This window comes from Bubalus kerabau, chromosome 19, assembly GCF_029407905.1.
Source record: "Bubalus kerabau isolate K-KA32 ecotype Philippines breed swamp buffalo chromosome 19, PCC_UOA_SB_1v2, whole genome shotgun sequence".
In the NCBI taxonomy this organism is placed as follows: domain Eukaryota; kingdom Metazoa; phylum Chordata; class Mammalia; order Artiodactyla; family Bovidae; genus Bubalus; species Bubalus kerabau.
The window spans coordinates 55,601,412-55,620,637 of record NC_073642.1 but is presented as its reverse complement, the minus strand read 5'-3'; the positions used below and the strand labels follow the sequence as shown (position 1 = coordinate 55,620,637).

At 35.7% G+C, this 19,226-nt stretch overlaps 1 protein-coding gene across 4 annotated transcripts in view; it reads left to right on the top strand.

Moving 5' to 3' along the window:
* The window catches only part of MIS18BP1 (MIS18 binding protein 1), a 48,753-nt gene that overhangs the window by 7,282 nt on the left and 22,245 nt on the right, over positions 1-19,226 (top strand). For 3 of the 4 annotated variants that reach the window (XM_055556476.1, XM_055556475.1, XM_055556478.1), the window contains 7 exons: positions 1,508-1,627; positions 1,799-2,265; positions 3,216-3,289; positions 5,176-5,306; positions 10,510-10,597; positions 11,870-12,024; positions 15,655-16,519. In XM_055556476.1, coding sequence (XP_055412451.1) covers positions 1,508-1,627; positions 1,799-2,265; positions 3,216-3,289; positions 5,176-5,306; positions 10,510-10,597; positions 11,870-12,024; positions 15,655-16,519 — 1,900 coding nt within the window. The remainder of the gene's footprint in view (positions 1-1,507; positions 1,628-1,798; positions 2,266-3,215; positions 3,290-5,175; positions 5,307-10,509; positions 10,598-11,869; positions 12,025-15,654; positions 16,520-19,226) is intronic. The other variant, XM_055556477.1, reaches the window with a different exon arrangement.

Genomic DNA, 19,226 nt, shown 5'->3' with positions numbered 1-19,226 from the left:
TAGAAGTTAGAATAAAGAGCAGAAAGTAGTGAAAGCCACTGAGAAGATGAGGAAGAAAAACCAGAATGGTAACTTCAGAAGCCAGTAATTGATAAAGATACTTTACGTGCATTATCTCATTTGCTCCTTTCAGCAAACATTATGGATTTATGCTCATTTAATATAGTCTAGGAAATGGAGATTTTAAATAAATTAACGTCTGCTATGTGTCTCACAGGTAGTAAGTAAGTGATAAGCTGAGAATTAAATACAGATATCTATTAGAAAGCTCATGCTCTTAACTGCTACATAATAGATTGTGGGTATATTGTTGCATTTCAAAGACAGTGATGTATTTTGACACAAAAGCAGTTTTCTAAGGGAGTTTAGGATGGAGGTAGGTGAATATACAAATAATCTCATACAGTCTAAAGAGAAAAGGGAGAAGCAAGAGAAATAATGTACATTACAGCATGTTTTATATGTAAACTGGGATTAGAGAGAGGAAGAAATAACTGACTGCTTTGAGAATCTGCTGACTTCCTAGAAAATACACATATATACAAACACAGATTTTGTGTATAATTTCAGAGATCTTTTGGAGAGTCCCTGCATGGATCCCTGAACTGAAATAAATGGCCTGTGTTCTGTACCATGTTGTGTATGACTGAATTATCTACTCATCTGTACTGCATTGCCCTGCCATTTCTAGTAGAATGATTTAAAGAAATAGAAACTTATCTTTTATGACATGTCATTATAATAAAATCTTTATATTGAGGTTTCTAAGGCCAAAGCAACATATATATTAAAGTATAATCACTACCAGTTTTTTCAAGTATAATATTTGAAATTAAACATATAATTCAGTTTTTCCTTCTCTGGTACAAATTTTAAGTCTATTACCTTCCCCTTTTTATGTGAAAGAAACTCATTTCTATATTCAAGATACGAAACTTTAACTATCTAGGATGTAAAGCAGAATAAAATATAAGCAATGCTATTAGTTCCTGTTTGTCTAGCGATTAAGCCTACCAAATTTGTGTCTTTGAAGACCTGCTAAAGGGATGTCAAAGAAGTATAAATTATGACTTAGTCTGCTATTGAATCTCAACATTTTGATTTTTAAATCTGTTACAACTGTTCATCCCCATTTTAGATATTTCCAGTAACCAGAAGCAAACCGAATTTTCAAGAGAGGATGGCACTTGATATATGACCTTGACATATACATATCTGATTTGTGGCAGCACCAGAATTTTATTCTAGATCTCTAGGCTTCTAAGTCCAGTAGTATACTTGTGTCTAGAGCTGGCAGGTTTTTAAAAAATTCTTTCTCAGCATAATACAGGTATAGAGAATGCATTGAAGATATGAGAATAATAAAGGGCAAAAACTTAATATAACTGTCATATGTTAAAGTATACTCTGTTGGTCTGATCATTACTGAATTTAAGTCTTTATTCCAAGATTTTTAAAGGCATTTTTTTCTCTTATTGACTAATACAACTTCTTTCTTTAAAAAAAGAAAACTCAACCTCAGTCCAAGAAGTTCCTCTGGAATCATCAAATAATATTTTTGTGCCAGTCAAGCAAAAGATTACATATCAGCAGGAAAAGAAGGTGCCTTTGCACAATTTAACTTATGGTAAAGTGCTTTTTGTTTTGTTTTTAGTTTGTTATTTGAATGTATGGTTAAATGTTCTAGATACTTATTTTCCCTGTGTAGGCAATTAAAAGTTTAAAATTTTTCTGTTGTTCTCTTTTCATTTCATATTATCCATCTGTAAATTTTGTTCGGTTTTGTATTTTTTTGCAGAGCTTCCAATTCTGAACCAAGAACATAAAAATGTTGCAACTGCAAACAGGGCAGTAACTAGAGCTCAGCTGGCTAGACAAATTCTTCACTCAAAGGAGAACACAGTTGCAATCAATAAATCCAAAAAGGACACATTTGTTTTAGAAGACACTGATTCTACCTGTGAAAAGTCTCCAAATACCACTGTTGGGACTCTTTGTGGTCCTGATGTTGAGAATGGTGGTCAATTACTGGTTTCTGGTGATAGTAAGATTACAAGAGAAGGCACTTCAAAGCAGGAAATTAAGGAAGGAAATGAGATAACAATGCACAGAGAGACTGATTTTCCAGGTTCCATGAATGATACTTGTAAAATCGTGCTTGCAACTCCACAGTTTCATATAACAATACCTCAGAGATCAAAAAGAAATGCCTGGACCCTTTCTCCAAGTATAAGCCAAACTATTACAAATGGAGTTAAAATTAAGGTAGGAAAACTTTTAAGGCAGATAAATACTGTTCTCACCCTCATTCTTAAAGTGCATAAGCTCTTTTGCTCTCTCATTAACAGGTTCATTTTGGGTCTTTGTTAATATTTAGTGTAGAGGCAGTGTGGCCTAGTGAAATGAGCAGTGGATAAAGTAAGAAGACCCAGGCGTGAAGTCTTATTTTGCTCTAACACTAGTTGCATAGTCTTCAGCTCCCTTTGGGGATGAATACTGAGGTATTCTTGTTCTTAAATTTTTTTTTTCCTGATTCTTGGTGTTCTAGTAACAGAGCAATTAAAAGAGAAAGGAATTAGAGCATCTAAAGATTTTAGAAGTTTTACTGTTGTAACACTGGAGTAGGAAATGGCAACCCACTCCAGTATTCTTGCCTGGAGAATCCCATGGATAGAGGAGCTGTTCAGATGTTTGCTTTGGAATAGAATACTAAATATAGGTTACTAGCAATCACCTTTATAGTTTATAGGAAATTGAATACAACTCCAAATCAACTTTTCAAAAAATAAATGCTCTAATTATATAGGGAGAAGAGTGATGGTGAAATGCATACTACTTAACTTGTTTTCTCTAAGTTATTGAGACTTTTGTGGCTTTGGTATTTTAATGGATACCTCAAGATTTTAAGTGGCTTTTTCCCTTAGTGGTTAAGATATTTGACATAAGAATATTTAAAGTATAATTGATTCTGGATTGTATTAATAGAACAAACTGGAGTACAACTTCAGTCTCTGTCTCCATCTTTTGTTTAATTATGCATAAGAGTTTTTACCTTATTGCTATATAAAATAGAATGTGATTCTTATGTAGATGAACACTAAGGACTCATTTGGATTACTTGTATAAGTGTTTTCTTTTAATGTAAACTGATTTTGTAATGCATATGCTACAAGTAATATAAGAAGTAATATATATTTCATTTTATGCTTTATCAGGTAGTCCAGCTACAGGAATGGATGATTAAAGTCATCGATAATAACACTGCTATATGTGTAGAAGGAAAACTGACGTAAGTATAACTTTTCAGCATTCTTTTAGTAAAATTTATAATGAGATATTTGTGTGTAAGAACTTACAAGGAGATGCATGACAAATCGCATCTTGCTGTAAAACAAAGACTTTCTAACGAGGTTATAAACTGATGGCAGAAAAGTAAAATGAGTATGGCCATTTTGATTGTAACTAGCTTTCTTGCTTTTCTAAGAAATTTGTTAACTCATATTTTTCAAATAGGGACAGCTCAAATTTGTATGAATAGTACTTTATTTTTTTCAGAGGTTCTATTAAGTGGGCTGGGATTATCTGCTTGATGATAATGATTGCTTGTAGTTAACATTTACTACATGCATTTCAGTCCAGAGTCTCACATCTAAATTGGGAAAACCAAAACCAGATATGTATTTACTGATTCAGAAAAGAAATCAAAATTATATAACAGTGTGCCACACAGCTACATGTTAAGTAATCACTGGCACTTTATGGTTTTCCCTAAAATGAAAGCATCCTTTGGTAAGTGGACTTGCCTAGTTCTGCTACTCCACTAGTTCCATTTCCTGCTCTTCAAAACCAATTTTCTTGGTGGTTAAAAAAAATGTAATAAAAGGTTGTAATAAAACAGTACACTGTATCACTGTTATAGATACTTACCTCAAAGTTTATGAGTATATAAAATCTGTCTTGCTCACCTTATTTCTTGCTTGCCTTGTACCCATTCATTTCCTTAATATCCAGAGGCAGCACTGATTGCCTTTGTTGCAGTCCCATTACTGCTGCTTACTGACTGTATGACGTAGGCAAATTACTTACCCTCTTTCAGTCTTATTTTCTTCATTTGTGTAATGATGATAATAGCATGATCTACTTTTTGAATTATTTTGAGGGTTAAATCAGTTAACATTTATAAGACTTTGAGAACAGTGCTTGAGTACTGTTTAAATATTTGTTAAATAGTGAAAGTCACTCAGTTGTGTCCGACTCTTTGTGACCCTATGGACTATACAGCCCATGGAATTCTCTAGGCCAGAATACTGGTGTGGGTAGCCTTTCCCTTCTCCAGGGGATCTCCCCAACCCAGAGACCGATCGAACCCAGGTATCCCGCATTGCAGGCGCATTCTTTACCAGCTGAGCCACAAGGGAAGCCCAAAAAAGAACAGAGGATGAGAATATTGTGTTAAAGTATAACATATGAATTTAATTCCATTTGACCAAACTAAATGACCTTAACTTTCTCATTTATTATGCTTATATTTAGAATGTTTATTACTAATCTAATGACTCAGAATGTTCATTTATCTAATATATTTTAAAATTTTGTTTTCTCTATATTTATTCTTGGCTTCATGTAAAGAAATATAAAGAGTAGATTTATGGGTCAGTAGCTTGATGCTGCTTTGTTTTTTCACAATTGGAACCTCTTTTGGTACTTTCTAAAGAGGAAGGTAAAGACATTTGGCTATATGGTGAGGGGGAGAAAAAAACACAAGAGTAGAATAATTCAAACAATGTAACTGCATGAAAACTAACCCAGCATAGACCCTGAGGAGAGTGACAGGGAAGTCATCCTTTGGCGGTTTGGCATCAGTTGAGACACAGTTGTGAGCTTTATTACCACAAGATATTTAGAGAATGCCTTGCTTTCTTGCTAATGAAACGTTTTGTACTAGCCACATGGTTTGGCCACAGTACAGTTTCTTGGTACTTAGGTTCACATTAGCCAAGAGGTTGAGTTCTGTTGCAGTGTTTGGCCCTCAAATGTTTTGTAATTAGATTAATAGCATTGTAGCTGGAGTACAAATTTATTCCTGTTACAGATTTATATACTTATATTGTGTACATTGTGACTCTTGGTAAAATGTGAATATTTTGGCTTTAACTAAGCTTTTTTTCCTCCTAGAGACATTACCAACATATATTGGCACAGTAATGTAATTATAGAACGGATTAAGCACAACAAACTTAGAACTTTATCAGGCAACATTTATGTACTAAAAGGAATGATAGACCAAATTTCCATGAAAGAAGCAGGTAATGACTGTCATTACTAATCGGAAGAATTACTTTACTAAGTGAAATAATTAACCATGTTTCAAACCATATTTTTGCTTTTAGTTAGGTGCTTTAAAATTACATGTCAACACTAAAAATTAAAAAATACTGCCAAAATTATGTAAAACTATTCTATATGTTGATCCTTTATTATGATTTACTGTTACTGGACAGTTTAAGTCCAGTTATTTAAAAACTATTCAAATGAAATGTTCCTTATATGTGAGGAACTGGCTATAAGAATATAATTTAGCTCCCTAATTCCTCTTGTGTTGAACCTGCCCAGCATAACCCTAGTCCTGATACAATCTTATTTTCTGTCTATGCCTAGTACACAGCTAATGTGACTAAAGAAAAAGACACCTAGTAGTCTACTTTAAATCTGTGACTACCAGCAACAAATTGTGGTCTCTCAGTGCCACTTGGTATCCTACTGTGGGTCCCTAATCCATTCATTCTCCCATCATCCTCAATGACTATTTTGTATTTCTACATCTCTCCTACCTCCCTCTCAGCTTGGTGGGTGGGAGAACAAGGAGAAGACTTAAAGCAACAGGAACAATCAAAAGAGAACTTTTCTGCCACATCTCTCATCTGCTTGTATCTACCTGCTTTTATTGGGCAAGTCTCCCATGTTCCTGTCTGTGTCAACCTGTTTATACTTTAGTTCCTATCGTCTATTACTCAAAAATATCACTCTAGTAATTCTCCCTTCTATCAAAAAGAAAACCAAACCAAAACAAAAAAACACTCTCTTTTGTGTAAAAAAATCAAGGTTGTTAGAATGTATTTGTATTTAAGAGGTCATCAACTTAAAATAATCATATATATATGTTACATATTAACCTCATGGTAATCACAAACCAAAAATCTATACTAGATAAACACACACACATACACAAAAAAGAAAGAAAGGAATCCAAATTTAACACAAAAGATAGTCATCAAAAGAAGGAACAAAAAACTACAAACACAACCAGAAAACAATGAATAAAACAGCTATAACTACTTTAAATGTAACATTAAGTGTAAATGGAGCAAATGCTCCCAATCAAAAGACAGAGTGGCTGAATGGATACAAAAACAAAGAGACTCCTTTCAAATCTAAAAATACAAGACAGAAAGTGAAGGGATGGAAAAAGGTATTCTATGTAAATGGAAATGAAGCCAAGTTCAGTTCAGTCGCTCAGTCGTGTCTGACTCTTTGCAACCGCATGAATCGCAGCACGCCAGGCCTCCCTGTCCATCACCAACTCCCGGAGTTCACTCAGACTCACGTCCATCAAGTCGGTGATGCCATCCAGCCATCTCATCCTCTGTCGTTTCCTTCTCCTCCTGCCCCCAATCCCTCCCAGCATCAGGGTCTTTTCTAATGAGTCAGCTCTTCGCATTAGGTGGCCAAAATACTGGAGTTTGAGCTTTAGCATCATTCCTTCCAAAGAACACCCAGGACTGATCTCCTTTAGAATGGACTGGTTGGATCTCCTTGTAGTCCAAGGGACTCTCAAGAGTCTTCTCCAACACCACAGTTCAGAAGCATCATTTCTTCGGCGCTCAGCTTTCTTCACAGTCCAACTTTCACATCCATACATGACTACTGGAAAAACCATAGCCTTGACTAGACGGACCTTTGTTGGCAAAGTAATGTCTCTGCTTTTGAATATGCTATCTAGGTTGGTCATAACTTTCCTTCCAAGGAGTAAGCGTCTTTTAATTTCATGGCTGCAGTCACCATCTGCAGTGATTTTGGAGCCTGAAAAAATAAAGTCTGACACTGTTTCCACTGTTTCCCCATCTATTTCCCATGAAGTGAAGCCAAGTTAGCAATGCTTATATCAGACAAAACAGACTTTTAAACAAAGATTGTAATAGAACACGAAGAATATTACATAATGATAAAGGGATCAAAAAAAAAAAAGATATAACAATTGTAAATATATAGGTGCCCAACCTAGGAACACCTAAATACATAAATAACAAAGCTAAAGGCATCCCACTCCCTGAATTCAAGCTATGCTACTAAGCTACAGTAATCAAAACACTGTGATACTGGCACCAGAACAGCCACATAGATCAACTAAACAGAATAGAGACCCCAGAAATGAACCTACGTGTGTTTGGTCAATTAATTTACAACAGAGGAGGTAAGAATACAGTGGGGAAATGATGATGGCCTCTTCAATAAATGATGCTGGGAAAACTGGATAGCTGCATGCAAAAGAATCAAACTAGATTCTATTTCTAGAATCAAACTAGACTACTTCCTCACACTGTATCCAAAAATAAACTCAAAATGGACTAGACTTAAATGTAAGATCTGAAACCATAAAACTCCTAGAAGGAAACATAGTGAGCCCTTTGACATACGCCTTAGCTATATTTTTCTAGATCTGTCTCCTCAGGCAAAGGCAACAATAACAAAAACTAAACAAATGGGAGAACATCAAACTAAAAATCTTTTGTACAGGAAAAGAAACTGTCAACAAAATGATAAAGCAACCTACTGAGTAGGAGGACGTATTTGCAAGCTTCATTGCCGATAAGGGATTAATATCCAAAATACACAAAGAACTCATACAATTCAACATAAAAAATAAAAAAACAGTCCTATTAAGAAATGAGCAGGGGACTCCCCTGGTGGTCCAGTGGCTAAGACTCCATGCCTCCAATGCAGGGGGCCTGGGTTCAATCCCTGGTCAAGGAACTAGATCCCACATGCTGCAACTAAGAGTTCATACGCTGCAGTGAAAGATCCCACATGCCACAACTAAGACCTGGTGCAGTAAAATAAGTTTTTAAAAAATTGGGCAGAAGAGCTGAATAGGTATTTTCCAAAAGAAGATATACAGATGGCAAACAAAGACGCTCAGCATCACTAATCATCAGGGAAATGCAAATCAGAAGCACAATGAGATACCACCTCATGCCTGTCAGAATAGCTGTTATCCAAAAGACAAGAAATAACATGCATTGGTGAGGTTATGGAGAAAAGGGAACCCTTATGCTGTGTTGGTGAGAAAGTAAATTGGTATGACCACTATGGAAAACAGTGTGGAGGTTCCTCAAAAAAATTAGAAGTAGAACTAGCATATGATCCAGCAGTCCACTTTGGGGTATTTTTCTGAAGAAAACAAAAACACTAATTGAAAAATGCACGCCTGTGTCCACTGCAGCATTATTTATAATAGCCAAGATACCAAAGCAGCTTAAGTGTCCACTGATGGATGAGTGCATAAAGAAGATGAGGTGTATGCATATACAAGAGAATATTATTCAGCCTTAAATAAAGAACGAAATCTTACTATTGTGACAACATGGAGGGACCTACAGGTATTAAACTAAGTGAAATCAGAGAAAGAGAAACACTGTATGATTCCATGTGTATGTGGAATCTAAAAACCAAAGCAAATGAACAAGTCAAAACACAGACTCATGCTTGCCATAAAGAGAACAGATGCTTGCCAGAAGGGAGAGGGATCAGGGAATGAGTGAACTAGGTGAGGGAGATTAAAACACAGAATTCTAGTTATAAATGAGTCACAGGGATGAAGGGTACAGCATGGGGAAAGGGTATGTAATCATTATTCTAATAGGTTCAGCAGTGAACAATAGTCACATTGTTATAATGATACAAACAATTTTTGATAGAGTTAAAAGTATTGTAAAAATGTGAGGAGAGGATTTGGAAGGAGAGGTGCAGATGTTAAATCTTTATCTCTTATTTATAAATTTTTAAATTGCCTTTTTTCTTTTTATTGTATCTATATGAGATGGTACATATTAACTATTATAATCATTTGGCAAGATATATATTAATAAGCCATCATGCTGTACACCTTAAACTTACACTGTGCTATGCATCAGTTATTCCTTAAAAAAATAGGGTGAGGGCAAACCCTCTTAACCACACTTCTTTCAGCTACTGTTGCTCTCATTGACAGCAAAACAGTTCAGACAATTCGTTATACTTAGATCTATTTCCTCTTGAATTCTTTTCCATCTTTTTTCTTGAATTCTCTTTAGTCTCTCCTTCATCCCCACTTCTTCACTGAAACAGCCCTTATCAAAGTCACCAGTGGCCCCCACATTGCTAAATCCAGTGTACATGCGATACGGTAATCACACCTACCTTCTTGAAATACTTTGTTTACTTGGCTTCTGGAATACCATATTTTCATGCTGCCTCACTCCCTGTTCCTTCATAGTTTCTTTAAGCTTACTTTTCTCCTTCTTCTTTTCCTCTAAATAATGGAATAGACTAGGGCTCTTTCTATACTCAATGCTGTGCTGATTTCTTTTAGGGTTAAATTTCATTCATATTTTGACAAGTGTCAAATGAGGAAGACTCCCCTAGCCACTCAAATTATTTTCTGTCTGCTCATTTGACATCTCCACTAGGATGTCTACAGGTGTCTCAGAGTTAATATGTCAAAAACCTGATCTTCTCCATGTACTTCCACAGAGTGTTCTCAAAATAGCAACTAATTCAGGCCTGTTAAAAAGTAAGTCATATTCTTTGGCTCCTCCACTCAGAATTTTTCTATAACTTCCTATCTCACCCAAAGTAAAAGATCCGGTCCATAAAATGACCCCAAGGCTTTACAGTCTCTCCCAGCTGCCTCTGTTACCCATCTGAGTACTAAGTGGCCTCCTGGTTCTTGCCTCTCCTTGTTTCACTTCAGCTACACCAACCTCTCTGTGGCTCTACAAACCAGCCAGGCATACTCTTGCTTCATAGCCTTTGACTGTGTTCCCTCTGCTTCCATTGCTTTAACCTCATATTGCCACATTGCTCACTTCATGTACTTCAGGGCTTTACTCAGATGATGCTATTTCAGTGAGAACTTGTCTGTCCTTTTTTGAAATGCTGCTTGCCCGCTTTCTCCTCCCCTAAAATGAACACACTGATACTGCTATTCCTCTTAACTGCATACTTTTTCTCCATAGCATAAATGACCACTCTAACAAATGAGATATATTACTGGTTTGCTTTCTGTTTAGAAGGCAATTTTCATGAAGGCAGATTTGCTGTTGTTGTTAACTGCTGAATCCTCAGTAGCTATGACTGTGCCTGGCACATAGTAAGCAATTAAGTATATATTTTTAAATTATTTAATGAATGAATGACATGACTTTAAAATCTAGGCTTTCAGATAACTTCTGTTTGTTTATCATTAAATAGGTTACCCAAAATATCTCATAAGGAAATTTATGTTTGGATTTCCAGAAAAATGGAAAGAGTATATTGATAATTTTTTAGAAGAGTTAAGGTAAAGTACTTTTTAACTTTTAAAACAAAGGTTATTTCTTTTTGTGGTTGCGCTGGGTCTTCATTGCTATGCATGGGCTTTCTCTAATTACAGAGCGTGAAGGGCTACTCTTCAGCTGTGATGCCCGGGCTTCTCACTGGGGTGGCTTCTCTCGTTATGGAGTGCGGGCTCCAGGTGCATGGGCTTCAGTAGTTGCTCACGCAGGCCCAGGAGCTGTGACAGGCAGGCTCAGTTGCTCCCAGGCATGCGGAATCTTTCCGGACCAGGGGTGGAATCCATGTCTCTTGCATTGGCAGGCGGATTCTTATCCACTGTGCCACTAGGGAAGTCCGTCTACTTTTTAACTTTTTAAAAAACAATCTTACTGATGTATAATTTACATCTGATAAACCACCCATTTTAGGTATAAAATTTGATGGGCATTTACAAATGTATATACTCATATAACCAATGGAAAGTGCTTTTAATTTCTGCTTTTGGAAATGTCCATTTTGAGCTATCTTTGATCTTAGACTTTCGGAAGGCTTTACACTTTACTGGAACTTCTGTCATGTGGAATAAATCTAAAAGGAAAATTAAACCTTTGACATATTTAAGGAGTCATCTGTAATCACCTACCCTTTAAGAGGCATGTAGCTGTAAACAGGAGTCTGAGGTTCTTGGTCCTTTTTCATTCATTCATTTTCTCTGTAGTTACAAAGTGTCATCTGCTTAGCCTACTCTGTATCAGCACTGGGAAAACAAAGAAGAATTTGATTAGTTCTTGACCTTAAAAACTCTAGGTTGTGTAAGTTAATCTCATCACAGTGTAATGACATAGGCTGGCAGTTTCTCCTGTAAAGGGGCGATAGTATTTTCAAGAGTATGCTGCTTCTGTCACAGCTACTTGACTTTGCCTTTGTAGTGGAAAAGTGACATAGTACAGAAATGAATGAGTATGGCTGTGTTTCAGTGGACTTTTATTTACAAGAACAGGCAGCTGGAAGAATTTGTCCTGTTATTTTCTTATATCAGCTTAAATAGGAAATACAAGAGTGAAGATAGTAAGAACTTAAAAAGTCATATTTAAATATTTTGACTTAAGATGTCATACATAAGTTCTTTGTGGGAGGAAAAGGGTAGAAGCCATGAAAGCTTAAATAATGTAAATATTAAAGGTAATCTGCTAGGGAAAGAAAGCTTTATCTGAGGGAATTTATTTATGGGTTTAGTTTTTTGGTTTTGTTTTTTGAGAACCTATATTAGAGGAACAAATACTATACTTGTTTTTAGGACTTGTGCGAAGGAAAAAGGAAAGGCCAGACAAAAACAGAAAGCTGAAAGATGTATTCCTGCCATTCAAAAGTCAATGAAAAATGATGCAAAGAAAAAAAAACCAGATGTCCTCCAAAGAGCCACCACGTATGACCTTGACTGTGATCCTTTGGGTATGTTTGCTCTTTTCTTCTCGTTCATATTGTGGTATATTTTTAAATGAGCTCTGCATTGTTTAATTGTTTACAGTGTATGTAGTACTGGATTCTTGACTTATACTGCCCTAAAATTTTCATTTTTTTCACTAGTTAAGAGGAGAAACTGCGATCACTTATAGTCAGCGTTCAGCCTATTTCATTAATTAATACCTTTTAATTAATCAGATTACCAAGGAAACTGATAAACATAGCAATGAAAGATGATTGTTGTTTCAGTTTTCTAAATGCAAGGTTTTAGGCTGCCAGCTTGCCTCAAACCTATATTACAGATACCTATATTTTTGTGCTAAATATTATTCCTGTTAGTAGACAAAACCAATTTCCTTTCATGGAGGAAATGACATGTATTTTCTGAATGACCATTGCTATGAAGGTAACTGGCAGAATTGTTCTGTGTCAATTCTTTACCAGAACTATAATTTGCCTCACATCCACCCAACCCCAAAATGAAATAGAGTATTTACAGCCTTTTCTAGATAAAATAATGAGTAAAAGTTACTAGACCATATTGTATAAATTTAGGCCATTTCAACCTTGACCTTATAACAGAGAGCTTTACAGAACTTCAAGAGTTCAGGACTGCTTCTGCCAAAAACATAACATCATACTGGATATAGATGTACCTCTATGCCAGTCTTCCACTCCTACCACAACCTACTCCCCTGTCCCCACTGAAACTATGCTTATCCTTTCTAGTACAGAGAAAGGAATAAATTAAGTACATAGATGAATGCTTGCAAAATTCACTCCTTAACTGTAGCTTCAGTTCCTTCTCAGCCCTTCTTCATTTTATCAAGTCATCCTATTTCTTATAAATTAGGCATATTGCTTATTGTCATTGCTAAAACCATCTTCAGTATTTTGGAGTCCTGGGGCTATAGCACCTGCTGTATATTTTTTACTCCCAAATTTAAAAATCCCTAAAAGTATATCTAACTTTATTATTCTTTTTTAGTCTTAGGTCTTATCATCTCCCTACCTCCACTCCTTTCTTTCACTTATAGTACTGTTTTTCAAGAATTTGAGTTAAATTGTGAATATTATTGATAAAATATTTGAGACTACAAAGTAAAAGACTAAAATTTGGTAAACCATTTTACATGCCAGCTGTGTCCATAGGAAAATCATTCAACAAACATTTTTAAAGCATCTTCTATGAACCTTGATCTATGTTAGTTATTAGGAACTTAGAGATGAATAACGGAGAAGGCAATGGCACCCCACTCCAGTACTCTTGCCTGGAAAATCCCATGGACAGAGGAGCCTGGTAGGCTGCAGTCCATGGGGCCGCTAAGAGTTGGACATGACTGAGCGACTTCACTTTCCGCTTTCATGCATTGGAGAAGGAAATGGCAACCCACTCCAGTGTTCTTGCCTGGAGAATCCCAGGGATGGGGGAGCTGGTGGGCTGCCGTCTCTGGGGTTGCACAGAGTCAGACACGACTGAAGTGACTTAGCAGCAGCAGAGATGAATAAAATGAGATGCTTTTCCTTGAGAAGCTCAGTGTAGGGGAAGATAATACTGCAGTCTGTTTTGGATGTATCATTTTTCCACTGTGATTCATTAGATCATTGTTTTATGAAACTATTAAGACATTCAATGTCCTCTTGTCACATACATTATTTTGAATGGTGGTAGTTGATGCTGCTATTATTTTTATTATTATCAATATACTTTCCATGGGAAAACCACTAAAATATATGTTAAAAAAACAACACATCTAACATTAAAAAACTAAGGTTATGCAAAGGTGCCAGCCAACGATAATTTAAGATGATGTAATTGTGTATATATATTTTAATGATTTACCTAAACTTTTGTTTTGTGTATTTAGTGCTGTAATCTGTATGTTATAGTATTGCTATTAAAGTGCTTTATCTCTGCTATTATATATACCTGACAGTATTATTATAAATGACTTTAATGTCAGCCTCCTTCACCATACTGTAATAATCTCAAGAGCAAGGACCATCCATTGTGCATCTTGAAGTACAGACTTCTATGAAATTAATACCATAACTTTATTTGGTGTAAATGTGGATTTTCAGAGTAATTTCATTGAAATCCTGCCTATCAGAATTTAAAGAGCCTTTTCTCTACACATTAGCAAGTTTAAAATTTCATATTGAGTTAAATCCATCAGCTTAATAGCATTTTTTTTTTCTTACTACTTCTAAATGAAAAGAAATGAAGTAGGAACATTTATAAGTGTTTAAAGAAGTAAAGAGGCAACAATACTACTTACACTACCAACTTCAAACAGCTTAGGTTGAAGTATCCAGAATGGTCTGAATCTTTATTAAAATTATTTAATAAAATGAATAAAAATATTCAGAATAAAAGGGCTTTGTTCAAAATTAGAAAGTTCAAAATTTTCACATTTCCAGTTGAACATTTGAATCATGTTTATATGAGGAATTAGAAAGAAATATATGATTCCATTGAGAAATCATATAGTAACTTCCTTGATTACTTTTGAGTAGTGCCACTTCTTCATGAACTATAATTTAGAGATTCCTTTTTCCCCAGCATTCGGTATTTCCCAAAAGTCTTTCATTTTGTCATTCATCTTGTAAAATGGCACACAGTATGTGTATGTTTTTAGAGTATTTAACTGTGATGGTTGGTATGATGATTTAAAACTTGTACATATTTATAATTGTATAATTTAAAGTTAAAATTAAATGGGTTTGGCTTCTGGCTTCTTAAGTTTCAAACTGGAGACTTTCTCTCATTTTAATTTGCTTTCTTTAGCCAATGACACAGTACAAGATCTGTTTTCCCAAGATCTGTTTTGGTTGTTATCCTATGATTCTTCATGGAGCTTTGGGGAATTCAGCAAAAATGTATCTCTGTGGCCTCCTCTAGTGATGAGTATGGGGCCATGCAGATGGAGCTCCATGTTTTTTTAACTCTCCTTAACTAGGATAGCTTCTGTTCCATATATTTTATACCTAGTAAGGTTTTAGTAACCCAAGTGGTTTTCAAGCCCAAAGTAAAAACAAAGCTCTTACCATTAAGAATTTTTTTCAGTTGAAAGACAAGTATATAATTATAACAGGGCACTTTGTCAAACATGATATTATTTGAAAGTATTCTGGAAATTTGAAGGAAAGCTTTCATTCAGTTGAGGGAATCAGGACAAAGTTTGTGGATAGGTGAGTTGGAAAACAGAAATGAAGCAGGTTATAGAACAGAACTGAAGTAGAGAGTAGGTGGAAGAAATTTTCCAAGTAGAGTGAAGGAGATTAATGAAAGTTGAGAAACAGTGCATTAACAGAATGTCATTCAGATTGAGTACAGTGAGCAATTAGAACTATATTGATAAAGACCAGTGAGAGGAGCTACGTACACTAAGAATATTGTGAGACACGTGGACAGATTGGTATAGAAATTAATAAATGCTTACAGTTGAAGGGGCAGTGATCTGACAGACCAGGGCTTCAGAAAGCTTAATTTGACAGTAAAGTGTGTTAAATGGAGTTTGTGGGGGGAAAAAACAGTATATTTGTCGAATTTTTTTTCTATATTTTGTTTCTAATTTGAAATTTTGATCTTTGGTTTTTTGTCTTATGAAATTAAAGAGAGAACTCAAGAATCAAAAGTATCTGTTGATATTCTAACATCAAGGAAACAGTTTTTCTCAGATGAAGAAAGAAAATATATGACTGTTAGTCAGAAGAAACCTTGTATTTTAGTGACACCACTTAAATCTAAAAAAATTATAGAGCAAAAATGCATGAACTATAATCTGTCATCTGACTCTATTAAAGCAGTAACAGAATTTGCATTGGGAAAGCCTCCAAAAGAAAGTAAAACAGGCTCAAATGCAACTACAAGTCTAGTCAGTAAGCCCACAAAGACTTCAGAAGGTACATTTGAGTGTAGTGTGGGCCATAATAGTGAAAATACGGAAGATTGTTGTGAACGTGATTTCTTCACTGTCAACCACAAAATAAAAATACCCAGTCCTAAAAAAGAACAAATGGTCACCTCTGACTTTAAGAAAAATACAAGGTTATCAAAACTGAAGAAAATTGAAAATCAAGTAACTGTGTCATTTGACAAGCAAGAGTCCTCATCAGATTTGTCTAATGAAGAAAGTGAAAAAGAAAAGAAATTTAGAAGGAAAACTGAGATTGTTAAGAAAACCAGAGCAATAAATACTGAAGAAACAGTGGTTCACCAGAGCAAAAGCACAAGAAAAACAAGGACAGTCCCAGTGATGCCTGAATCTGAAACTGAAGAAAGTGAAAATGAACTTTATATGAAACAAAAGAAAGCTAAATGTTCTGCTAAAGAAAACCTTCAGAAACCTGATGTTGGTAATGAACTTCCAAATACCGAGAAAATGGGGTCTAGTAAGACAAACAGGCATTCCTTGGAATGTTTGCCTGGTTTTACTCAGGATGAGGAGTGGAATAAGAAAGAATTACAGAAACTTCATCGGTAAGTAGTTAGATTTGACTTTGAAATCTAGAGTGGCCACAAAACAGTTTATAACATAAAAACAAGAGGTTGATTTATGACTTCTAATCATTAAAATGGAAAATGCCGTCCAAAGACACTTGAAGAGAAATTGAAATTTATGTAGGGTGGAGGGAGAACACAGATAATATCTAACTAGGTGGCCATCTGCAGCCCACATATGAAGAAAGTGAAAGTGACCTTCTTTTCTTTTCATTCCCATTTAATATTTCAAGACAGTCCCCTCCTTCCCTCCCCCAAAAACTATTTGAGGAGACAGATGTCTTAATTAATTTGATTGTGGTAATCACATCACAATGTATATGTGTATCAAATGATCACGTACATTTTAAATATATACAATTTTATCTGTCAATCATACCTCAATGAAGTAGGGGTAAACTATTTCAACAGACAAATGCAACTCGCTCATTTAGCTTCACATTTTAGGGAATATTTTATAATTAACTTTACTATTATAAAACCTTAAATTTGAACCCAAATTTGTAGGTTATTTCATAGTCTTTTCCCCCTCATTGATAAATGAAAAATTAGTCTCAAAAATTAGGTGATTTGTCCAGGGTTTCTTAATTAGTGCTGCTTGATAAACCAGGTATGGTAAGAATTGGATTTGGCTACATAGACTTGAAAAGCAGTTTCAGTAGTGTGGTAGTTGGTATTGGAAGCCAGGTCACAGTTGAGCAATGGACAGTAAAGATAACCTAGATGGACAACAAAAGATATGTGGCAATGATGGGGAACAGCAGAAGGCACGGTCATAGAAGAGTGAGGAGATGAGGGAACATGTATGTTTAGTTGCTTGCTTTTTATTAGATGAGTCAGGCCAGAGTATAGTGCTATGCCGATGGAAATCATCCAGGAGAAAGATAGGAAGATGTCACTGATAAGAGAGAGAAGAAAACATAAAAACATACCACGTTTAGTGTTCCATTCTCTTGTGTACCCCCAACTTTATAACATTTAGAATTCATTTTCAAATCTACTTTTTCTTCCTAAGGGATCTTTGTGCCACTGTACTCTTCCTTTCTCCATTTCCTAAATTTTCCTTCTGTCTTATTTTCAGGCAGAAGTTTTCTTATATTCCAAAGTTCTTGATTTTGGCTGCTTGCTCTATAGCAAAGTGTATTCTTTAGTGATCTTTTCCTTCCAAAGCTCTACTTTTTTGTACAGGAACTCCCAAATCTGTGTCTCTAGTTCTGAATTCTTGTACTTAGGTCTGTATTTCCCTTTGCCTGCTGGACATCTCTATATAAAGCTCACCTACAGCTAACTTCAGGGCTTCCCTGATAGCTCAGTTGGTGAAGAATCCGCCTGCAATGTGGGAGACATGGGTTCGATCCCTGGGTTGGGGAGATCTCCTGGAGAAAGGAAAGGCTACCCACTCTAGTATTCTGGCCTGGAGAATTCCATGGACTGTATAGTCCCTGGGGTCACAAGAGTTGGACACGATGGAGCGACTTTCACTTTCACAGCTAACTTAATTTGTCAAAAGCCAAACTTATTTTCTTCTGCCTGTCCATGTTGCCTGACATTCCTGTTTCTTAATATGTAATTCTCCTAGTCAGCTAGCTTTAAACTCTTTATTATTATTGGTTTTTAATCTTTTGAAAAATCATGAAGCTACCAGTATACTTAGGAGATGTTGTGAGTTAGGTTCCAGACTACTAGAATAAGCCGAATATCTCAACAAAGCAAGTCACATTAACGTTATGGTTTCCTGGTGCATATAAAAGTTATGTTTACACTATACTGTAGTCTATATAGTATGCAATAATATTGTATCCAAAAAAACCCCACTGTATGTACCTTCATTGGGCTTCCCTGGTGACTCAGATGGTAAAGAATCTGCCTGCAATGCAGGAAACCCAGGTTTGATCCCTGGGTCAGGAAGGTCCGCTGGAGAAGGGAATGGCAACCCACTCAGTATTCTTTCCTGGAGAATTCCATGGACAAAGAAGCTTGACAAGCTACAGTCCATGGGGTCATAAAGAATTGGACACAACTGAGGGACTAACACATACCTTAATTTAAAAATAACTTGTTGCTTAAAAATACTAATTTGAGCCTTCAGCAAGTTGTAATTCCTTTGCTGGTGGAGGGTCTTGCTTTTGTATTGATGGCTGCTGACCAGAGTGGTGTTTGCAGAAGGTTAGGGTAGCTGTGGCAATTTCTTAAAATAAGACAATGTGGTTTGGTACATCAATTGACTCTTCCTTTAAAGAATGGTTTCTCTGTAGCATGCAATGATATTTGATAGCATTTCACCCAGAGTAGAACTTCTTTCAAAATGGGAGTCAATCCTCTCAAACCTTGCAACTGCTTTATCAACTAAGTTTATATATTCTAAATCCTTTATTGTCATTTCAGCAATGCTTAATCAGCTAAGTTTATATAATATTCTAAATCCTTTATTGTCATGTCAGCAATCTTCACAGCATCTTCAGTAGATTTCATCTCATGAAACCACTGTCTTTACTCATCCGTAAGATGCAGCTCCTTGTCTGTTCAAGTTTTTTCATGAGGTTGTAGCAATTCAATCACATCTTTAGGCTCCCCTTCTAATTGTAGTTCTCTTGCTATTTCCATCCCATCTGCAGTGACTTCTTCCACTGAAGTCTTTAACTCCTTCAAGTCATTAATAAGGGTTGGAATCAACTTTTTCCAAACT